Source organism: Bathycoccus prasinos (genome assembly GCF_002220235.1).
Source record: "Bathycoccus prasinos genomic : Chromosome_1".
NCBI lineage: Eukaryota > Viridiplantae > Chlorophyta > Mamiellophyceae > Mamiellales > Bathycoccaceae > Bathycoccus > Bathycoccus prasinos.
Window position 1 is genome coordinate 593,391 of NC_024008.1, and position 22,362 is coordinate 615,752.

The following is a 22,362-nucleotide window of genomic DNA, read 5'->3' on the forward strand; positions in this document are numbered from 1 at the left end:
ATATATGAAGAGCTTTCTTTATTCGCACAAACGCGTTTTTCAAAGGCAGCAAATACTAATAATGAGGATGTGAAGTGCTTTCCCAAAACCCCTTGGGGTGTTTTGTGCTCAAACTGCCATTTTTCAGAGAAATTTTTCCTCAAAACTGGCTCTCATTGGAAAACGGAGACATGCGACGAGACGGATAGAGAGAGAGAGAGAGAGAGAACAAATGCCTCCTCCAGAAGAGGAGGAGGAGGAGGAAAAGAACAACCCGTGGACGTGCTTTGGATGCGACGATTCAGGCGACGGTTCGTCGGGAGCAGCGAGAGTAACACCCACCGCGGAGACGAGTGAGTATTTTCGATTGTTTACCGAACGCGTTTGGGGCGAGAAGACGCGAGAGGGAACGAGAACGACTTTGAAGACGACGCGAGAGGAAGAGATGCGAGTTCTCGTGGACGCGCTCGAGCCGGAGCTTTCGAAATCGAAGCGAGGGAAGAGGACTTGGGATTCTTTGAAGATGTTTACAATCAAAGGCGCGAAAGAGTGCGCGTTGATGGTGACGGAACAAAAACGGTTGAAAGATTGGAACTCGTTCGAGTGGTTGTTCGCCTCAGCGTACGCGCACGTATTGATTTTAATGAAAGTAGTTGGGGATGGCACAGGGAATCGAAGTGGATTGGATGCGTTTGAAATAGAATTTGCGAGCGACGACGAACGAGTGAACGTTGCGGACGACCCGCGTTTGCCGGCGTTGCTTCGCGAGTGGGATTCCTCGGTGACAAAAATCGCTCGCGCGAATTTGGACCTGTTGAACATGGTGATTGGAGTCGACGGCGAGGAGAATTTAAAGAAAGTGCCAAGTTTTTACGGCAAATTGATGCGAGAGGTGGAAGTGTTTTACGAATTTCATCGGGAGAAAAAAGAACACTCTTGGGGCGTCAAGAGTGATGTGGTTGAGATTGCGATGAAAATACCGGAAGCGCGGCAGAAAAAGAAATCGCGAGACCTCGTACAAAATCAAATCGCGTCGGAATTATCGGACTTGAGCGCGGCAGTGTTTCTACAAAAGTACTTCAAAACGCAGAAACCGTGCGTGGTGAGAAAATACGCCAACGAGCAGAAATGGAAACTTCTCGATTTGTGTAAAACGACAGAGTTTTTACGAGATGAAATGTTCGGAGGCAAGCGCGTCGTTCCGGTTGAGTTTGGATTCCCAGGCAGCAACGATTCCGGTGCCGGCGTCGTGAGCTTATCGGAGTTCTCGGAAGCGCTAAACGCGAGTAATGCCGTAGATGCAAGTGAAAACAGCAGCTCTCTTCAATGTAAAGTCGCGTATGTCTCGCAACATTGCTTGTTTCATCATGCGCCAGAGCTGCAAAAATACATCTCGATACCACATTTGACGCTCGGGAAAGTCACAAGTGCGGGTGCATCGAATCTCTGGATAGGCACGAGAGAAACCCGAACATCACTTCATCGCGACCCTTATGATAACGTATTTGTACAAGTGAGTGGATTTAAATACGTTCGCATATACCTCGATGACCAAACCGAGAAGCTTTATTCCGAAGCAGTCATGACTACGGGGGCTGCTGGGAAGAATCAAGTGAACGCGTTCACGCGAAGTTTAGTGAAGGATGTGGAGAATCCAGACTTGAAAAAGTTTCCAAAATTCGCAGAAGCGACGTACTTTGACACAATATTAAAACCTGGAGATGCTATGTTCATCCCACGCGGCGCATGGCATTACGTTCGGTCTCTCTCAACTTCGATAAGTGTGAATTTCTGGTTTTGAAGTATTCGTTTGACAATCACATGATCGTTTGGATATTATATTTAAAAATGATGAGAATATGTCATTCAGGCACACAAAAACACATCCACAAAATCCAAATATACTAATGTTTGCTTGGGCCCATCTTGCACTGATGTGCTTATGCGGGTGGCGGTGGCTTACGAGTGCAGATTGCGCGGTGCTTGAAGATCTCGTACCTCGTACGGTATCGTTGTCTTGTCGCGAACACTTTTCTCCGGAACGCTTGAAAATTGCGCGGCATATAATTACTTGCAATCAAGACTCTGGAAACACCAATTATAAGACAGCCTGTTTGGATAACTTCGACAGTTCAATGACGTACACGGATGGTACGGTGTCTGCTTCGAATAAGGAGGAAGTATCGCGCGTTTTCACGAATATGTTTGCGTTCAACTTCACCAAGCAACACTTACAAGTATTCGAAGAAGAGTGTACCGAACATACTTACTTCCCCTCGTACTCCTTCAACATGTCCCTTTCTTATGACTATATTACCGATATTACTGGAATGAGCAAGATTGTTTTCAATGCGGGAAATAACAGAGCATTCTATCAAAGGGATTACGTGGACAATCTGAAAATATACGCCAACGAGAATCTCCCGATAATCGGCCGCTTATTGAAACGCATCACTACGGAATATTCGGAATGCTTGATTTCAGAGGAAGGATGCGCAGGACTATCTAGAGGAGGTGACTTTCGATTGAGAAGCACGAGCAGAACACAGAGAGATTAATCACACGGAAATTCTTTTCAAACACCTATTGTTCATAAAAACACTTATAGTCCGCAACAACGAGGCTCGTCCCTCGTATTTTTGACAGGCATAAAAAGGAAAAAATCTCTCTCTCTCTCTTCATTAAACATCACGCGCCATGATTCGTCACTTTTTCCTCACACTCTTTGCACTGCTCGGCGCATCTCTACTTAACACAGCTCACGCGACAAACGCCAGTTCTGTATCGTACAACGCCCTCGCGCTCACTTCCTCCTTTCCTGACGAAGTTTCCCCTTCGTGCAAAGAAAATTTTTCCAAAGAGCAGTTGGAAAAAGCGCGAGAGATTTTTCTCATATGCCCGGACGCCGGCGTAAACGCCGCGAAAGAGTGCAGCGCGCATTTCGCGGACGATATCGTGTACACGGACGGTTCCGTCGTCGGTAGAAATCGATCCGAGGTCGAGTTGCTGTTTAAAAATCTACTCTCGGAAGATTTAGTCGAGGAGTGGAGTTTAGAGGTGTATCGAGAAGTGTGCGAAGATGACTTGTACGTGCCTTTTTTCATGTACAACACGACCGGTTGGAAATTCGGCGAGTTGAAAACGGATCCGATTGAGAACGTGCCCGGTGTTTCGTTTATCAAGTTCAACGCAGATTTTAAAGTATACGACTGGCGAGACTTTTTCGGTGAGGGCAAACTGTACGAACACGTGCCTTTGATCGGTTCGTTACTCGCGGAGAAGAAACGGTGTTTGTTTTCATTCTTAGGAGATGAGAACGAGAAGCAACGTTGTAAAGATGAAGTCACGCAACCAATCATGGCTGTCCTTGCAGACGGGTCTGAGAAAACCTTGCCAAACGAGGTTTCTCCGTCGTGTTCGAAATACTTTACGAGTGAAAAATTGGAAGCGGCTCGCGACGGCGTGCACTGCGCTGAAAATCGCCAGCGTCTCTACTCGGAAGAATCGGTGTACACAGACGGGCTTTACTCTGCTAACAATATATCCGAAATCGATGAAACATTGAACAACATGTGCTCTACGTACATTTACGGACGCAACTGGACCATATCTGCCGAACTGTGTACAAAAGATGGCACCTATATCTCGAGACAATTCCTCAATGCCGATCCTTCGTTCGAAGGCGTATCCTTCGTGCGCGTAGACGAAAACTCGAAAGTCTTCTATCGTCAGGATTATTTACCAGAATTGAAAATTTACGAAAGAGACGCACAAATCGGTAGTTTACTCGGCAGAATAGTTAAGGGTTACGTGGATTGCTTGACCTCCGATGGAGGCTGCGAGACTTTTTCTTTTTAAACTTTTTTCCGAAAAATACTTTGAGCGTTTACGCGACGAGTCGTGTAAAAATATCTCTCCGAACTCGTTCGATTTCCTCTATATTGTCTCCCCCTAAAAAGTCGAACAACAGAGTTGTCGCTCATACACTCCTTCCTGTATATCCACCGGTACCACGCGCAGCACGGTGCGACGCTCGGCAAAGCGTAGCGAATGTCGTCGTCGAAATACCCCGCACTCCCAACCTCCGACCCGTCTCCAAACCCAACGGAGGAAACTCGAAAAAAACGAATCGAGTTTTGGCAGCGATTGTGCGACGCCGTGCGTGAACGCGAGGCAACGCCGAGAGATCCATTCGAAGCTCTGAAAGGATGGAACGTGTCTGCGAGCAAACGCGTGATAAAGGGTAATAATTCGAGACATTACGACGCGTACTATTTCGACGAGGATGGAAATCGGTACCGGAGTAAACCCGAGGTGTTTAAGTTTTTGGATTCGGGAATCAAAGGGAAACCATCAGTAAAGGAAGAGACGACGACGAAGAAGACGAAATCGTCGGCGCCGACGACGAATGCCGACGCCGCGCGAAAGAAGGAGAAAGGCAAAAATGAAGAAGGGAAAAAAGCAGACGAGGATATGGTGGAAACGCGCGAGAAAGAAACGCATACCATGTCGTTACAAGGAAATCGATTGAAGCGCAAGACATCGGAAGCGAGAGAGGAGTGGGCAAAATTACCTATAGCATCTTCGGCGATTGGATTAGCGAGGCCTCACGACGCATATCAGCAGCAACAACAACAACAAGGAGGACATTCATCGCTTAAGAAACCTAGAATAATAGAACAAAGGCAGATGGTTCAGGAACAACAACAACCAAAAGTTACGAGACGACACGATTGTAAAAATTTCTTCAACGTGGTGTCATCACAGGAGAAGTTAGATTTGATTCGGATGGTAACTGGGGCGACGGTGACAGTGGACGCGAAGACTCCTACGGGTTTGGTTGTCGAAGGGACAGAACAGGAAGTTCGCAGAGGTGTGAACAAAATAAACGAGATGATTGAAAATACCAGAGAGAGGAATCGACTCCTTAGCGAACGCGCGACGAAGCAATCGATGAAGCCGTTAAACGTAATGTCGATAATATCAGCCGTGAAAGGTGAAGACAAAGACAATAGCATTAGACCACCGACATCGTTGCATTCGATGAACTCGAACGGGACGCACATATCGCCGCCAAATGGAAAGTCTATGTCGGCGTCGCCGACGACTTTGGCAGATGCGTTTGTCCCGGAAGCCGTTCGATTTGGCTCGGATGCGTTCATAAATAAAGTACGCACAAGTATTCGCGAGAACAAAATGTTCTCGGAAGTGAGCAGCACAGGTAGAGAAGCGTATCGCTTTGTGAAGAAACACGGCGACGTTGGTGCGGATAAAATTTTTGAAGGTTTAAAAGAGCTCGCGGATGAAAACGTGGAAACTGACGCCGTGATTGCTAGTGGTAGTGGTGTTGGCGACGACAACGATGATGATTCCGAAATGAAACTTGAAATTGAGCGTAAAATAGTACCGTTAGCCTTGTGTTCAGCCATAATGAAAGCGGCAATCGAGGACGTACACAGCTCCGAAGGTGGGAGCTCCGATATACTCGCCGTGGCCGTGAAAGCGAAAGGATTCGTCGTCGAAAATATACAAAAGTATCTCCGGCCGATGCTCAGAGGTATCATGCGTGGCGAATCGCAACTGTCCCAAGACATCAATCTCCGGAAACGTGCATACGATATCGCCAAGAAAACACAGTTGAAATGCATCGCATTTCTCGACGAGTGGTCCAACAACACCAACTTTGGCGATTTATCCAAGCACGAAACCATTCAACCGGCGAAAGACGTTTTAAGCGAACTCCGAAGACGCGCGAAAGACCGAATTGAGGGCAAACATCGTCGTCCAAGCGTTGGCACTGGAACAACAGGAGCGTACCAATCCACCGGTCACCGCCTCATAGACCGCGTTCAACGCCCGGAAGCGAAAATCAAAATCGACAGCGACCTCTCCATAGCGATGAAGAAAAGTACCGGCGAAAACGGCGACGAGGAAGACCACCACGAGGACCTCGCGTTCTCCCTCGAAAACCAATACGGCGGGTTTGCCGGTGCACCGACGCAACTCGGCGACTTTTCTATGCTCCGAAGCGATCTCTCTCTCTCGCATCTCGAAGTAGGAGAACAACAACAACAACAAAAGGTCTCGGAAGCGGCGGCGCCTCCTCCGGAAACCTTCGCGCCGCCGCGAGACCCAACCCCAGAACCGCCCTCCTCTCAAGCACCATTCGACGTGGTCGAAGAGGGAGAAGTGCAACGAGGCGCGACAGAAGAAGTGCCATCTGAATGGGATTAGAGTTTTATTAGTTCATACGCATCGGGTACATATATATTCAAGTACTTCTTGGAATTTTCCTCATTTTACTTCGACACATTTTTCCCGCGTTGTTCGTCTTACAAAGAAACATCCTCGCTTCTTCTTCTTCCGTCGTCACACAAAGACCACCCTTTGCGCGCGTCGTCGTCATTGTCGTCACACTCTCGTAATCACCAACAACGAGAACATGCCTTTCCGCAGACCCGGCATGGCAGCGACGACGAGAGGAGGAGACGATAATGTCGACACAATCGCCCCTCATCCTCCTTCTTCGTTACCGGTGAATCGGAAGCGCGCGTCGTCCAACCAAGACGATCAGATGATGACGATGAACAACGGAGGCGACGACAACAACGCGCGGACGCACCACCACAACTCGAACAACAACACCATCAACAGTACTACGACGAATAATTACCCGACGAACTATAACAACCACTACGGCGGGGAGAGTGGTAAGAAACCGAAGCACTCCAACTTGTACGTGTGGTCTATTCCTCGAGACATGGACGAGCGGCAGTTATCGACTTTGTTCCAAAAATTCGGCACCGTGGAGTCGTGCACGATAATGCGAGACGTGCAAACGAAACAATCGAAAGGGTACGGATTCGTGAAGTACGTGAAGTTCGAGGACGCGGTGAACGCGAAGGAGAAGTTACACGGGAAATTCGTGAAAGATAAGCAGTTGCAGATTAAATTCGCGAGCACGGATTCGAACGGGTTGATGGGGGTACACGGCGGGATGATTGGCGCGACGGGCGTAGACGTGGCGTCGATTCCCACGGATAACGTGTACGTGAAAGGATTACCTTTGGATATCGACGAAGGGATTTTGCGCGAGAAGTTTGGCGCGTTTGGGAAGATTGTGAGTTGTCGCGTGATTGCGACGACGGCGTTGATACGATTTGAGACGGTTGGGGAAGCAGAGGTGGCAGTGAGAGAGGCAAACGGGAAGATGATAGTGAGCGAAATCGGTGGTGCGATGCCAGTGTCGGTGTCGTTCAACGCGAAGCAGCAGATTATGGCCAGTTTACCGACACATTCAAATTTGTACGTGTGGAATATTCCGAGAGATATGGAGGAAGGGTCGTTGAAACACTTGTTCGAGGAGTGCGGGGAAGTGGAGAGCGTGAATATTATGCGGGATAAAATGTCACAAGTCTCGAAAGGATACGGATTCGTTAAGTTCATAAGGTACGAGGAGGCGGAGAAAGCGATTGAGAAAGTCAGCGGAAGAGTTTTAAGAGAAGATTTGGCGCACAGGCCGTTACAGGTGAAGTTTGCGAATACGGATAGTTCCGGGGTTGCTGGTAGTAGTGGGCGAGGTGGTGGCGAGGCGGGCGGTGGTGGTGGTGGCGTCGGCGGTTCTGCGATGACCAATCCACCGTCGGAGAACATTTACATCAAAGGGTTGCCCACAGATAGTAATGAGAATGATTTAGTGAACGCGTTTGCGCAGTTTGGGCGCATCATATCGTGCACGCGCATCGCGACGACTGGAATTATTGGGTTCCAATCGGTCGAAGAGGCATCGAGAGCGGTGCAAGGGGCGAATGGAACAACCTTGTTAGGCGGTTCAGTGCCTCTCATGGTGACGTTCAAGAGTCAAATTTGTCGCGCGTTCGCGCAAACTGGACGGTGTTCGTGGGGACATAGGTGTAAATTTGGTCATAACAGAGGATATTAAACTTTGTAGAGAGAGAGAGAGATCAGACCGAGCTGCTTGCTTTTTGTGTTGTGCGTGTGTTGCGCATGCGTGCGTTTGTGTTTTCCTTGTATATTAAAGAGACAATTATTTCTACCGTGTGGTACGCGGTACTTGGTACCTACGGTAATTATCGTTATGTGCAATACTTTCTTTTTCGTATATATACAACCCGCGAGCAGGATATTTGCGTAATCCCCGCGAAACTTCATGTGCTACTATTTGCTTTGCTATTGGACTTTACTATTTGTTGTTGATTCTTCATGTGTGCTTTACATATGTACAGCGCGTTTTTTTTCTGTTTTAAAAATGTAACGAAGAGTTCATTTTGCTCGCAGGACTGGAGGGTGCGTTCGGCGATCCATATACCGTCGCAAAAGGTGCAGAATAAAACCCTTTCGACGTCGATTTTGGTGATGACGGTTGACCTAAAGGTGACCCTACTCCCGTACTCGTTCTCCCTGCGGCAAAAACAGCCGCGAATGGCGCAGAGGTAAAATTCTTCCTATTCGGGGAAGAACAAAACATCCCGACGTTCTCGTCGCTTCTGCTCAACAAATCCGCCTCGATCGCCAAGTAACTCGTCGACGCGCCTCTCCGCTTCCTCCCAGGACTGCTCGCATCGTTACTATCCTCGTTCATGTCGTCGTACACCGTCACTCGTCTCACGCGAGGCACTTCCCTTGGTCTCGAACTGATCCCGCTAAACGCTTGCGTTTGCGGCCCGGACACCGCCGGCGCTATTTGAATGTTCCCGAAACTCGCGACTTGTTCAATCTCCATCGATCTCCTCCCAACGAACATTTGCTCCGCGTTTTCCGTCTCCAAAATAGCGCGCGTTTTCGCATCAATCATCGGCCCTCCTCCTCTTCCTCGTCTTTGTCCACCCTCCTCCTCCTCGTCGTCCTCGCTTCGACCGCCGAAATTTTCGCCTCTTTTTTGTGCCTCTTCCCAGACGGTTGCTCGTAACAAAGCGATTGCGGATCCGGATCCGTGCGTTTTGTTTCCATCTCGAAGGGTCACTTCCGGTGAAAACTCCGGCGACGACGTGGACGTGGAATCGCTCGAATTTCGACCATTTTTACGAGCAGTGCTCTCACCACCACCATTCGTGTTGTTTCGTCTTTGGTGGTTGAGATGATCGTCCAACGCGTGCGTCAACGCGCTCATCCGTCGCTCGCGTCCTTTCGCGGATGTATCCAATTAACCGACGCTTTTTCTCAAGAGTCGCGAGTAGATTTTATCTAAACGCCTCTTCTCTCTCTCTCTTTCGTTCTTCGTGCGGTGAAACGACTTTCGCGCGCACACCGAGAAGATGACGATGGCGATGCTGATGCTGATGACGATGCGTTCTTCAGTCGCGCTACGTTTGATGGAGTAGTATCTGCGCTTTTTTATTAAACGCGCCTGGGGAAGTGTTTTTTTTGCAGCAAACAACAAGCGAAACGACGGAAAATCGTGACTCAAATCTCATTGTTAAATGAAATCTCCTTTCCGAGGAAAGCGCTTTTTCGACTTTTCGTGAGCAGCGCCGATCGAGAGCCACCAGACGGTATTAAAAAACTTCAAGGTTGGATTTCCCACTGACAAACGAAAACCATCTTATTTTCAGGAGAACTTGCCATGTGTTAAAACGTATGACTTCTAGTATGACTTCTAGTATGACTTCTATATATAGTGTGACACACATATTCTGCGCATTCGCGTTTGTACAAGCCAGAGAGGCTTTATTGGGTGTATAAATAGTCTTTTCCTCCTCGTCGCCAAAAACAACACGCGTCGTCTCGCATCGTCGAAGAATAAATAAGAGTACTATTAGTAACGCTTCATCGACATCGCACCCGGCGCTTGGTCGATATCCAAGTCGTCCGGAATTTTAATCTTAAAGTGCTGTATGATTGCATCGATTTTCCTCTCCAGATTCTCCGTCCGTTGAATTTGCCCTTGATCGCCTCTTTGTTGCTGTCGGTGTTTCAGCGTCGCCAAAATCGACAGCATCTCGGGGAGTTCATTCGTACTCCCCCATCCCGGGGACAACCGTCCGATGGATTCGCCTCCGACTTCGTAGCACCCGCACGCATTTTTTGTTTGGTCCACAGATCCTAACTCGCCGTACGGTAATCTCTTGTTCGTATTCTTGACGCAGTTTCGCGAGTTCAAGACGACTTCCTCGGTCTCTAACGTCAACGTTTTCGTCTCCCAAAAGAACACCAAGCACGGGAAAGCACTCACGGTGCCGATAAAGCACAACCAGTACGGTTCCCATTTCGAGGTCACGTCGTACGTTTTAGAGACGCCATCTGGTAACGGTTTGTTGTTCGGTGTGGAAGAGGAGATGTCGAGGTGCTTGCCTGCGGACATGATGAAAGAGCAGCAGCGCGCGAAGTTTACTATTTACTAAGCGCGTTTAAAAGCTAAAGATACCGATATCTTTTAGCGTTTATCTAAGTGCGTCCACGTCGTTTAATTGTGTCCACGTTTTTCGCGAGAAAATGTCTCAATACACATCTCCACGAAGAGTACTAATGCGTTAAAATGTGTTGTTACAATCTAAAGTTCGCGCGCAAGTGTTCTAACCTATCTAAAGCTACGCTATTCATATTCTTATTCTTCTCTAATCTTTGAACGCACCGGTTCCAGCTTTCGCGGGCGTTTGTTTTCGCTTCGCCGGAAAGGAGCATGGAAGCCATGGAGAAGCGGTTGGTTTTGGTGAGCGCAGTGAGCCAGTTTACGGGATCGTCGTCGTCGTTTGACGATGTGTTCGCGTAATCTTCCGTGATCCAGTGCGTGAGAATGGCAACGATGATATCCCCTAAAAGGTCGCCGGTGAGTCTTTCGGCGAGGATTTTGGTGATGTTTTCCGCGCGAACGGCGCGAAGGATTTTGCACTTCTTCTCTGAGGAAGTAGCGGCGATCTTCCATTGCTTGTCGAAAATAGGTCCAGTTTTTATTTCTTCCTCGTCGTGATCGAGCTTCGATATCGCTTTGCGCACTTTTTCAATGTCCATTGTTGTCGTCTTCATTTCCTCTTTCGCCATCGCTTCCTTCCTTTTAGTCTGTACTATCGCGGCAGGCGACGGCGTTTCGAGTTCCTTTTTCTTTTCTATCGAAACACGTTGTCTCTTAGCTAAGAAATCCCTCGCGCGCAGTTCAACCTCTCCATCTTTCACCTCAATCATCGCCATCTCCTTCACCGCGGCCTTCCTTTGCTCTCGAATCGTCCTCGATTCCGGCTCTATTCTCAACGCGTTTTCAAACGACGCCGCCGCCTCTCGATACATCTTCATCTCCATCTCCGCCGTACCTTTCCTCTGCCACGTCTTCACTAACAAACCGTCTCTCTTACTCGTTGCTTCTCCAACCTCGTCCTCTTCTAACAATAAATCTACGCTCCTCTGGCAGTCCTTCGCGCACGCCTCCGCCTTCCCGAGTTTCAGTCGAACCATCGCTCGATTACTCAGCGCCGCCGCCGTTTCTTTACCCTGCAAACTTTTCGTGTAACTCGCTTCCGCTTCCGCGTACTCGCCTCTTCTGAAATGCATGTTCCCTCGTTCCCTCAACAGTACGTCTTCTTCTTCTTCTTCTTCTTTAACTTCTTCTTCTTTTTTGCGCGTCGTCTCGCGCGCCGCTTTATCAGTCAAAGACGCTTTTTCTCTCCTCTTTTTCTTCTCCTCTAAAAGTGACCCATCTTTCCTCTTGGCGAGTTCGAGAAACTTCTCCACGTCTTCCGCGAACGAAGACACGTCCTGGTATTGTTACATCGTCGAAGAACGTCGTCGTCGTCAGTATTATTCTTTGTTGCGCAGCATTGAGAGTAAAAAGAGAGTACTTTTGGCCCGGAGAGTCAACCTTTCCGCGCGACTTCTTAAGAAGTCAATTGGATTGACTTTTCCAATTGGCGAGTGATGAGATGCGTCTGTTGTTCGGACGCGCGCGAAGAATGCGCAAATAGTGAAAGAAAAAGAGAGAGAGAGACTCGTGAATAACGAGAGGAGAACGTTACGAATAAAATGAGTGGCACACCTCGACGTTCTCGCGCGTTCGGTTCGGAACGAGAGAGTCCATGGTGAGATGTGTGTGACGTTTTTTCCCACGTTTGGCTTCAAAATTCTTTGCTGCGCGTATTACTACTGCTATAACACAATGTTTGCGAGTCCTTTTATTCAATCGTCGTCGGTCGTGAATATCGAGATTCGCGGGGGGGGCGCGTCGTCGAGGAGGAGATCGTCAAAATCATCACGAGCGTTTAAAGCGGTGTCGGCGTTTTCCCAAACGCAAAGTCGGGGAAAAATCAATCACCAGAGCGGAGTGGTCGCCGTGCGAGCGCAACAACGAGAACAACAAAGAGAACAACAAGGAGAGGAAGAAGAGTACTACGAACGCCCACCCGCGCCGCCGGGGCCAGAGAACGACGCGATGGAATCCGAGACGTTTTCGAACGCTCTGAAAGCCGGGTTCGTGGTTCTGAGCGTGTTGAGTGTCGTCGCGGTGTTTAGCTTGGCTGGGCCTGTTTTGCGAGTCATGACGGAGACGTTTCCCGCGGGACGAGGACCTCAGTAAAATCTATATAGTAGCGTATTATATATCATATTATGTCGTTGATATTATTGAAAAAGATATTATTATGTTTTGCACTTAAAGAATAAGCTGTCGAACGCGTGAGTAGTATTAACGTCTTCTTCGCGTCGACGTCGTCTTCTTCGCTTTGCCGTTTTTGCCGGTATTCTTCATCGCGTCGAGTCTCGCTCGCAACTCTTTTTCGTTCATTCGTCTCCCGAACCATTTCAAAACTTCGTCGATGATGCACACTGGTAACGCGCACAGTACGACCAACATCCACTCGTTGAAACTTAACGGGACGATGGAGAAGATCGTCGCAAAACTTGGGACGTACAAAATCACAAAGTGTAAACCGAAGGAGACGAACATGGCGACGAGCAAGTACGGATTGATCCAAGGCGGCGACGTGAACAAACTGGAGTCTTCCGACAAGGCGTTCAAGGCGTTGAACATTTCAATCGTCACCAGAACAGATAAAGATAACGTCGATGCCTTAGCTTTACCTTCGTTGAAGTAGTCGCACTTGTTTTTACCGGTGAAAGAGAAGGACGGACCATCCATAGCGGTGGAATACGAACCGCCTTTGAACGCGCCGTCGGTCCAGGAAGCGCAGTTTTCCCAATCCATGAGTTGTTTCATCGATACCGTCGTGTGGTTATCACCCGACAAGTCGATAAACATAAACGACGTTCGGGTGTACCAAATGCAAAAGACACCCACCGTGGCGATGCCAACATATAAGCCGACGACGGCATAGCGGAAGACGCTCCATCGCGTGAGTAACTCGTCGTCTTTGCGTCGCGGCGGTTTCGTCATAATGTCTTTATCCGGGGGATTGAAACCCAACGCAGTTGCTGGTGGACCGTCGGTAACCAAATTGACCCACAATAGCTGCACCGGGATTAAACCTTCCGGTAAGCCGAGCGCGGCAGTTAAGAAGATGGAAACAACCTCGCCGACGTTACTGGAAATCATGTATCTGATGAACGCTTTCATGTTATCATAAATCGACCGACCTTCGGAAACCGCGGAAACGATGGTGGAAAAGTTGTCATCGACTAAAATCATATCCGACGCCTCTTTTGCAACTTCTGTGCCCGCAATACCCATGGAAATACCGATGTCCGCGAGTTTTAAAGCAGGCGCGTCGTTCACACCGTCGCCAGTCATGGCGACTATATGTCCGTCCTCTCGCAACAAGCGCACGATATCTTGCTTATGCTTCGGTTCCGCGCGCGAAAATACAACGCCGTTGAACTCGCCTTCAAGACATGCTCTCTGTTGCTGCTTCGTCATTTGCGTAAACTCGCGTCCAGTAAACGAAAACTCCGCCGCTTCGCGCATCGAATCGAAAACGCCAATCTCTGCGCAAATCGCCTCGGCCGTTAACTTGTTGTCGCCGGTGATGACAATAACTCGAATGCCGGCTTTCTTGCAATCATTAATGGCATCTTTCACTTCTGGTCTCGGTGGATCACGTAAGCCGGCGAGGCCAACGAATGTCATCTCCGACTCTACCACTTCGTATTGCGAAGGATCTTTCAAAATCTTATACCCCGGGTGCGAATGACTGCCATCGTAACTCGACAAAACGCCAAGCTCCGGTCCAGACTTAATCGCCAACGCCAAGCATCGCAACGCGACGCTCGCCATACCCTGCTGTCGCTTTAAGATATCGTTGCGCATGCTTTTTGTCAGAGGAATTTCCATACCATCCGGGGTTAAAATATGCGTGCACCTCTCTAAAATAAACTCCGGCGCGCCTTTCGCAAGAAGGTAGTTCTCCACGCCATTACTATTTTTACTTTTTTTAGTATTGTTCATCTTCTCTCTGCATATTACCGACATCGACTTACGGTTTCTATCAAACTCCAAAGTAGACAAGACCTCGACGTTGCTCATGATTTCATCACACACCGCCTGCGCGCCGTCTTTTGAACTCTTGTCCCTGCGGTTCATCGCCTTTCGATGTTTCGCATCATCTTCGCACCCTATTTTCTCTGCTAATATTTTCAACGCGCCTTCTGTAGGCTCGCCGATACATCTGTACCCAGATCCTTCAACAAACTCAATTTGAGAGGAGTTGCACGCGGCGCAGATTTGCGCGGCGACGACGAAAGTAGCGTCTTGCTTCAAATCTGGTAAATTTTCAACCCCGCCTTGTGTGGGATCGTACGACGTCCCGGCGACGTTAAACGCCCTCGTTTTCGTTCCGTTTTTGTCTGCGGTAACAAACTTCACCGCACTCATCTGGTTCGTCGTCAACGTTCCCGTTTTATCGGAACAAATAACCGAAGTGCACCCCAAAGTCTCCACGGATGGAAGCTTTCTCACGATTGCATTTTGTTTCGCCATCTTCCTCGTCCCGAGCGCCAAACACGTGGTGATTACCGCCGGTAAGCCTTCGGGAATCGCCGCTACCGCCAACGCCACCGCAATTTTAAAATAATACGTGCACTTGGCAAAGTTGAAGGCAAAACTTCCGTTTTCGAACGAAATGAAGTGATGATAGTTGATCAACCACACCAACAAACAAATAATCGCGATGAGTTTACTCAAAACCTCACCAAACGCGTCCAACTTTTGCTTCAACGGCGTATCCTCTTCCTCCGAACTCGCTTCTTCGATTTGCGTTTGAATCTTCCCCATCTCCGTGTTCATCCCGATCGCGCACACCATACCTGTACATTGGCCGTTACTCACCGCTGTCCCGCTGAACATGATGTTCGTTTTCCCTTGCAACTCAATCTCTACCGGGCATAATTCGTCGTCCTCGGCTTGCTTGTCCACTGCAACGGATTCGCCGGTCAAACTCGCCTGCTCGCATCTCAGCGTTGCCGTTCTTAGCTCCATCACTCTCAAATCCGCGGGCACTCTGTCTCCTGTTTGCAGCGCGACGATATCCCCGACCACTAATTCACTCGCCGGCACGGTCATCATCTCCCCGCTGTTCCTAATCACCCTCGCATCTGGCGATTGCATCTCTTTCAACGCCTCCAACGCGTTCTCCGCGTTCGTTTCTTGCCATACCCCGACGATGGCGTTCAAAACCAAAATCAACAGAATTACCAAAGGTTCGACGAACGCGGTGATATCTTTCCCTCCCCCCGGGTTCGGCCCTTCATCGAAGAATGCCAGAACGAACGACACCATCGCGGAGGCGAGTAAAATTTTAACCAACGCGTCGTCGAATTGTTCCAAAACTAATTTCAGTAAGCTTTTCCCTTTCGCCTTGGTGAGTTCGTTCGCGCCGAATCTCTCCTGCCTTTTCGCCACCTCTGCACTCGATAAACCAAATTCCAAAGACGTCTCGTAAAACCGACAGTTCTCCTCCACCGTTCTCGACCACGGCGCGAACGCGTGCATTTCCTCCTCATCTCTGGAACTAAACGACGACGACGACGAACTCTTGCTTCCGTTCTTCTTCTTCGAGGAAGGGCGTTTCGGCGGCATACTTTTCTTCTTCAAAAATCAGAGTGACGGCGACGATCCAAATTTCCTCTCTTTCCCGATTGTTTTTCCGCGCTTTCTTCTTTCTTCCTCCTCTGGGACAAAAAGGTACGAAACGAAAAGATATATTTGAGAGTAAAAAGACTCCCTCTCGCGACTTTGCTTGTGCACGGGTGTTTTCGCGCGCGTTCGTTTTGTGAAGAAGAAGAGACGAAATCATCCTCATCTTATACTTTTCTTGCCTCTCGCGCCCTCTTCGGTGCTTCTCGAAGGAAGCTTCTTTTTTTCCTCTTCTTTTTCGCCGAAACGGCTTTTTTACAATGTACAACGAGGGAGAAAAAAATAAAAAATACTCGCACACAACAAACAGATCACGCGTCTTTAAAAATCATCCACTTTCTAGATGATGATGATGATGACGATGATGAGAAGGACGCGCGTTCACGCATCAAACCAAAGCAGATTTGGATGTTTTTTCTTCTCGTTCTTGTTCGTTTTGTTTTGCGCGATGCTCGATCGAACGAGCGCGAGTTTAGCGAGATCGGAAATCGAGTCTTTGGTAAGTCTGATGAACAGTTTGAACCGAACCGGGTGGTATTCGGATCTTCCGAGAGCGAAGGTTGAAAACGCGTGCGAGTGGCCGGAGATTGGGTGCGAGTGCGAAGGGGGAGACGGTTTGTGCAAAATTTCGTTCGTCTCGTTTTACGGCATGGATTTGACTGGCGAGTTACCTCGGGATGGGTTGCCGAATATGTTGGAAAGCGTGAAAATTTTCGACGTTGGAAACAACCGGTTGCGTGGCGCGGTGACGAACGCGTTTGTGAGGAGTTTTCCGAATTTAAAATCGTTTAAGTTAGGCGTGAATAATTTAGAAGGAAGTATTCCGTACGAGTTGGGGAACTTGAAGTGGTTGGAAGAGATAGATTTAGACGGGGGTTTCACCGAAAGACAAATATATTACGACGACGGGTTTCCCAAAGCGAAGAAGAATAAGTATGGCGTTCCCGGTTCGCATTTTGGAAATCAGTTTACCGGTCAGATTCCCGAGTCGTTTCGATTTTTACAACGATTGAAAGTGTTAAATATACACAGAAATTTACTTTCCGGGCCGATTTCGTACAACGCGTTGGCGTATTTGCAGTCGTTGGAGTATTTAGATTTGAGCGGAAATAGAGATTTGTCCGGCCAAATTCCCGCGGCGGCGATTGGAAGATTACGGAATATTAAAGAGCTATTTCTTGACGACTGTACTTTCAGTGGTCCAATTCCATTGGGTATGAGCAGCGCTGAGAAGCTAGAAGTTATCGTTCTCGAAGGAAATAAGCTCTCTGGTCGCGTAAACCCGCGCGCGTTTCCTATAAATATCACGACTTTGGATCTTCACGATAACTTCTTCAGTGGTCCTATTCCGGAAACGCTCTCAATCTTTAAACGTTTAGAGGTGCTTTTACTGCACGGAAACATGTTTTTAGGCGAAGTACCGCAAAGTCTGCGACGTTTACCGGTTTTGAAAACGGTTTCTTTGGCGTTTAATCGAAATTTATGCGGGCCAATTCCATTTTTCTTACCAAACGCGCCGAAAGAAGCCATCGAGGAAGAGTGCGATAAGCCAACGGAGCCGTGTAAGCTGTATCCAGCTCGGATAGAGACGAATCTTGGTAAACCTTGCGATTGTGCACGACGAGATCAAAGCTGTTTCTCTTCCGCGTCGTCGATCGTCTTATCGCTTCCTACCGGCGCGAGCGCAGAAAAGTGTTGCGAAGAAGGCTTCAGTTGCGAACCGACTTCTGGATTTGGCGAAAAGTCGTGCGTACCGTGCATGAACGCGAACGAGCGTTGCGATGGCACAGTTTACGGTCGACCAAACTGCTGTAAAGCTGGTCTAATTTGCGATGGCGACGGCGTGTGCAAGGGATGCTCCCAAACGTATCAGCAGTGCGGAGGCGAATATTGGACAGGTGCCGAATGCTGCACGAGTGGCAATAGTTGCGTATTTGTCGATCGCTATTACTCGCAGTGCCGACCATCATCCTCTTTCACCATTGGCGATGGTACCACATCCGAGTTACGACCGCCAATATCGTTCAACCAACAACAGCTCTACCGAGATCCAACGTCATCCTTTACGTGTCAAGAAAAATGGCAGCAGTGCGGCGGTCAATTTTGGACCGGCCCGAATCGATGTTGCGACGCGAACGACTTTTGTTTCGTTCAAGATGAATACTACGCGCAGTGTAGGCCAAAAATACCAGCGTGCGCGTCCAACTATGGCCAATGCGGTGGTCGTTTGTGGCAGAAAAACGCCGGCAGCTCTCTCAACAGCTGCTGCGATCCGAGTTATTACTGCTTCACGCAAGACGAATATTATTCGCAGTGTCGCCCGCGGTACGAGCGCAACGGTTTACCGTGCGCGAGAACGTACGAACAGTGCGGTGGTAGCCTCGGACCGAACGGTCCTCGGTGTTGTGCGAACTCTGGCGACTACTGTTTCGTTCAAGATGCGTATTACGCGCAGTGTCGTCCGAAGATGTTCTCGTAACCCAATTTTTTTTGTAAAACCAATCGAAAAAAAAACGGCTGCTTTCTTCATTAAAAAAAAACGCTCGTATCGTATTTTTTACACACATCTCTCGCGCTCTTCCGTTGCCATTACTACCACTACTACACACAGATGAATCTCAAAACGAACATCAAGGGATTCCTCGTCGCGTCGTTCGTCGCGTTCGTGCTCTGTTTCGCGTCAACTGCGGATGCCATCGCGACGCAAGAAGTCGACATCGTGTACGCGAACGACGACGAATACAACAGAGATCCCACTCGTTTATTCTTACCGGACGTGGCGCTTCCGAACGGCACTTCCTCATCCGGCAAAGATGTCGGTCTCGTCGTAATGTTGCACGGAAGATGCATGGACGGGAACTCCATCGACCAGTTGATTGATTTAAAGAAACACGTGGACACGAGAGAGTTCATCTTGGCCGTTCCGGAAGGCCACAGGCAAAATTTTTGGTGCTCGACGTGTTCGAGATCGGATGGGATTTTGAACACGCGCTACGGGTGCAGAACGTGGGCGGCGACGGACGCGTGCTGCGCGAGCGCGGGTCCTTTACGAGCGACTTTAGTTCGAGAAGCTTGGGAACCGTACGACGACGTGACCCACATTTATCAGTTAATTGCCGCCGTGAAAAGTCAATATGAAATTGATCCGACGAGAGTGTTTGTGCTCGGATTCGAGAACGGTGGATTTATGGCGCACAGAATGGCGTGCGAACACCCCGAGATGCTTTCTGGTATCGTCTCTATCAGTGGATCGAGCTTCTTAAATGCGAGCATGTGCGAGGCGTTGAACACGGTGTCGTCCTCGGTGCCGTCGAACAGCTTCGTTAACGTGTTACAAATTTCTGGACGTCTGGATCGAGTGCCTTCGGTAAACGGCGGGAATTTCGAGGGCGTGGACATCCCATCGATCCAAACAGTCGCCGAGCGATGGGCATCGAGAAACGGCTGCCAAACGGAAGAATCGGTGGTTGTTGATGGAGCGCTGAATTTGCGAACGAAGCTTTTCGCGAATGCGCCGGATACTTCCTCAGAAACGTGGACGAATGGTACGTGCCAAGAAGGAACAGTTGTTGAGAATTGGGTAATCGACGGGATGAATACCGATACGGCGGTTGCGAACTCGTTCACGGATACTTTTTCAACCGCGCTCGTCGATTGGATGATGAATCACACAAAACCAACCAGCGACGCAGCTGAAACTGATAATGACACCGTTGCCGTCCAATCCGGTCCACCTTCTTCCGAAGACGACGCATCCTTTGGCGATGTCGCAATTATCGATACGTCGACTGCGTTAGACGGACGTAGTTTCGAGGCGTGCCCGTCCGATTTTCTTCAATGCGAGGATGGTTCCTTTACCTCTCGTGTTTTACCGTCGTGTAAATTCTTCTGCAATGGTGAAGTTGTCGATACAGATGGCGTCTTCTGTCTTAGCAGTGATTGTTGCGGTGCGAGCAAGACCATTTGCGCGGAAACGAGCGCGTGCAAGGATATCGTTTGCGAGGAAGACAAAGAGTCTTCCTCGGCCGCGTCCGTCTCAATCTTCTTCGCGCTCGTCGTTGTGGCGCTTGGGTTGTTGATTTAAAAACTAAAACGAATATGTGCCAGTACATATGCTTATTGTATGTATATATGAATGGTATGATGAAAACTGTTGTTACATAAATGATGATATTTAAGGGTGGTCAGAGCCCTCCGCTTTCGCGCTTTCGCTCTTCTTCTTTTTCTTCTTCAATCATAATTTACACCTCCTCTTCTTTACATACGCTAATCACAACTGTCACCTTATTTTTCAGTACTTGTGATTCATAGCGCTGGTCATGGCATCGGCGACATTCTTTGTCGATTTCCCTTTTCCTTTCGTTTTACTCCCTTTCAAGTTCAACTTTGGCGCGTTCGTCGACGTGTTGATTGCCTCGGCGTCGTCCATGTCCATATCTTGCAACGCCTCTGCATCCTCCGTCGTGTTCGTCGACTTGGATCCGTCGTTTGTGGTGTTCGGGCTATCGTTATCATCCAACAACGCTGCGCCGCTTAACATCATCAGCATCGATGCGTCTTCCGATGGCAAGCCACCTTTATTCTTCTTCTTGGACTCCTTTTGCACCGTCGGCGTGGAATTCGCAAACTCAGGAGCGAGTCCTCCCGGCGTGATTTGTTGTTTCTTTGAGTTACCACCTTTCTTAGCGTTACCAGGCGCGTTACCAGACGTGTGACCGTGCGTTTCGATGATGTTACCGTTCTCGTCTCTGACTGGCAAAGGTGGAAGTTGCGCTCTCACATGCTCCGGGATGACGACGTCCTTTGCAAAGTTTGTCACGGCGGCGTCGCCACGAATAGCTCGCGCGGCGGCATCGTACGCCAACGCGGCATCCTCGGCAGAATCGAATGTCCCGAGCCATAATCGAGATCCCCGCGTCGGGTCTCTAATTTCAGCCGCAAACTTACCCCACGGTCTTTGTCGAACGCCTCGATAGATTGACTTTTGCGCCTTACCCGAAGCCGTCTTGCCCGCCGTTGCTTCTTTACTACCATCGTTAGAACCACCATCCGCATTTGCGACCGCTTTCGAAGCAGCCGCTGCGCTCGCTAAACCTTCTACAAATGCCGCGTTGTTACTCAAATTATTTCGCTTCAAAACGGACGGATCGTTCTTCGTCGATTTCTGCACGCCGCCGCCTCGCACCGGCGGCGAACTGCTCGGCGAGGCCGATAACGACGAGTTTCTTCCTTCAAACGCGTGTCGTCCAGATGTCGAGTTTCTTCTACCTACGGATGGTTGTTGCTGTTGTTGTTTATCGAGCTGATTACTAGTTGCATTCCCCGCGCCTACGTGACCGTAATTAAACGACGCCGATCCTCTCTGCGAATGATTCACCGGAGAAAACGTTGAAAAGCCGCTGTTCGGCGACGATCCGAGAGTGACTTGCGTCCCGGCCGAATTCCCCACCGAACTAGATAACCCTTTCGTCCACGCCGGCATCTGCGGCGTTTGCAAACTAAAACCGGGCGAGTTGCTCATCGCCGCGGCGTTTGCCGCCGCCGTCGCGCCGAAAGATCCAGAATCTTCGCTACTGCCTCTCCTCGCCTGATTGTGAAAGTTCTGTTGCTGCTGTTGCTGCAACAACGCTAACGTCTCTTTCTGATGACTCGCCACCGCGTTATTCATAGCCGCCACGTTATTCATAAAGTTTGCCGCCGCTTGCGCCGCCGCTTGCGCCGCCGCGTTTTGCTGCGCCGCCGTGCCGCCACCAATCGTCGCCCGGCTCGGCATCGGCGCCGCCGTAGGACTCGACCCGTAAAACGTCGGCGACGTCCCCAAAACTTGCATCTGCTGCTGCATCTGCTGTTGTTGTTGCTGCTGTTGCTGTTGTGATTGTTGCGCGTTCCCACTCGAAGTCGACGTCGTCGCTTGAAGAAATCCTCTCCCGCTCGCACCGGTGCTTTTCCCAGCCGGCGCCGAGTGCGCGTAAAAGCCGCTCGCAAACGCCGCCACCGTCGCCGGGTCTATCCCGCCCGGCTGGTATCCGCCAGCACTGGTGTTCGTCGTCCCAAACATATTCGGAAACCCAATCGTGGCGGCTGGATTGAAAAAGCCCATCGCTGGAACCGTAGCAAACGCTGCATTCGTCGTTTGCGTTTGCGTCGTTTGCGGAGTCGGTAAAGGCGCTTGCGGTGGTCTCCCGGACCGATGATGCGCGTGAAGATGATGATGATCTTCGCCGCCGGGAAGCGTCGATGTGGCGACCCCGACCGCGGTGGTCGATTTGTTCGACACCATATTCTTTATGTGTATCAAATCTTTCTCTCTCTCTCTTTGACTCCGATAAAACGGCTAAAAGTCCGTCGTCTGT

General features: G+C 49.4%; 12 protein-coding genes across 12 annotated transcripts; 7 read left to right on the forward strand and 5 right to left on the reverse strand.

Moving 5' to 3' along the window:
* Positions 1 to 211: 211 nt before the first annotated feature.
* Bathy01g03150 (predicted protein) lies at positions 212 to 1,780 on the forward strand (the record flags this gene model as incomplete). Its single annotated transcript, XM_007515085.1, has 1 exon — positions 212 to 1,780. One exon carries the CDS (start codon positions 212 to 214, stop codon positions 1,778 to 1,780), a length of 1,569 nt encoding a protein of 522 aa, XP_007515147.1.
* A 58-nt stretch (positions 1,781 to 1,838) lies between these two features.
* On the forward strand, positions 1,839 to 2,537 carry Bathy01g03160 (predicted protein; the record flags this gene model as incomplete). The annotated part of the gene is made up of 1 exon (XM_007515330.1): positions 1,839 to 2,537. One exon carries the CDS (start codon positions 1,839 to 1,841, stop codon positions 2,535 to 2,537), a length of 699 nt encoding a protein of 232 aa, XP_007515392.1.
* Positions 2,538 to 2,676: 139 nt separating this feature from the next.
* Positions 2,677 to 3,837, forward strand: Bathy01g03170 (unknown protein; the record flags this gene model as incomplete). Its single annotated transcript, XM_007515739.1, has 1 exon — positions 2,677 to 3,837. The coding sequence occupies one exon, from the start codon at positions 2,677 to 2,679 to the stop codon at positions 3,835 to 3,837; it is 1,161 nt and encodes a 386-aa protein (XP_007515801.1).
* Positions 3,838 to 4,029: 192 nt separating this feature from the next.
* Positions 4,030 to 6,213, forward strand: Bathy01g03180 (unknown protein; the record flags this gene model as incomplete). Its single annotated transcript, XM_007515721.1, has 1 exon — positions 4,030 to 6,213. One exon carries the CDS (start codon positions 4,030 to 4,032, stop codon positions 6,211 to 6,213), a length of 2,184 nt encoding a protein of 727 aa, XP_007515783.1.
* Positions 6,214 to 6,421: 208 nt separating this feature from the next.
* Bathy01g03190 (predicted protein) lies at positions 6,422 to 7,921 on the forward strand (the record flags this gene model as incomplete). Its single annotated transcript, XM_007515220.1, has 1 exon — positions 6,422 to 7,921. The coding sequence occupies one exon, from the start codon at positions 6,422 to 6,424 to the stop codon at positions 7,919 to 7,921; it is 1,500 nt and encodes a 499-aa protein (XP_007515282.1).
* Positions 7,922 to 8,242: 321 nt separating this feature from the next.
* On the reverse strand, positions 8,243 to 9,109 carry Bathy01g03200 (unknown protein; the record flags this gene model as incomplete). Its single annotated transcript, XM_007515379.1, has 1 exon — positions 8,243 to 9,109. One exon carries the CDS (start codon positions 9,107 to 9,109, stop codon positions 8,243 to 8,245), a length of 867 nt encoding a protein of 288 aa, XP_007515441.1.
* Positions 9,110 to 9,754: 645 nt separating this feature from the next.
* Positions 9,755 to 10,300, reverse strand: Bathy01g03210 (unknown protein; the record flags this gene model as incomplete). Its single annotated transcript, XM_007515390.1, has 1 exon — positions 9,755 to 10,300. One exon carries the CDS (start codon positions 10,298 to 10,300, stop codon positions 9,755 to 9,757), a length of 546 nt encoding a protein of 181 aa, XP_007515452.1.
* Positions 10,301 to 10,482: 182 nt separating this feature from the next.
* Bathy01g03220 (hypothetical protein) lies at positions 10,483 to 11,481 on the reverse strand (the record flags this gene model as incomplete). The annotated part of the gene is made up of 1 exon (XM_007515750.1): positions 10,483 to 11,481. One exon carries the CDS (start codon positions 11,479 to 11,481, stop codon positions 10,483 to 10,485), a length of 999 nt encoding a protein of 332 aa, XP_007515812.1.
* Positions 11,482 to 12,607: 1,126 nt separating this feature from the next.
* Bathy01g03230 (P-type calcium transporting ATPase) lies at positions 12,608 to 15,952 on the reverse strand (the record flags this gene model as incomplete). Its single annotated transcript, XM_007515526.1, has 1 exon — positions 12,608 to 15,952. One exon carries the CDS (start codon positions 15,950 to 15,952, stop codon positions 12,608 to 12,610), a length of 3,345 nt encoding a protein of 1,114 aa, XP_007515588.1.
* A 412-nt stretch (positions 15,953 to 16,364) lies between these two features.
* Bathy01g03240 (predicted protein) lies at positions 16,365 to 18,488 on the forward strand (the record flags this gene model as incomplete). Its single annotated transcript, XM_007515044.1, has 1 exon — positions 16,365 to 18,488. One exon carries the CDS (start codon positions 16,365 to 16,367, stop codon positions 18,486 to 18,488), a length of 2,124 nt encoding a protein of 707 aa, XP_007515106.1.
* A 132-nt stretch (positions 18,489 to 18,620) lies between these two features.
* Positions 18,621 to 20,093, forward strand: Bathy01g03250 (predicted protein; the record flags this gene model as incomplete). The annotated part of the gene is made up of 1 exon (XM_007515697.1): positions 18,621 to 20,093. The coding sequence occupies one exon, from the start codon at positions 18,621 to 18,623 to the stop codon at positions 20,091 to 20,093; it is 1,473 nt and encodes a 490-aa protein (XP_007515759.1).
* A 207-nt stretch (positions 20,094 to 20,300) lies between these two features.
* Positions 20,301 to 22,109, reverse strand: Bathy01g03260 (the record flags this gene model as incomplete). The annotated part of the gene is made up of 1 exon (XM_007515032.1): positions 20,301 to 22,109. One exon carries the CDS (start codon positions 22,107 to 22,109, stop codon positions 20,301 to 20,303), a length of 1,809 nt encoding a protein of 602 aa, XP_007515094.1.
* Between the last annotated feature and the right edge of the window lie 253 nt (positions 22,110 to 22,362).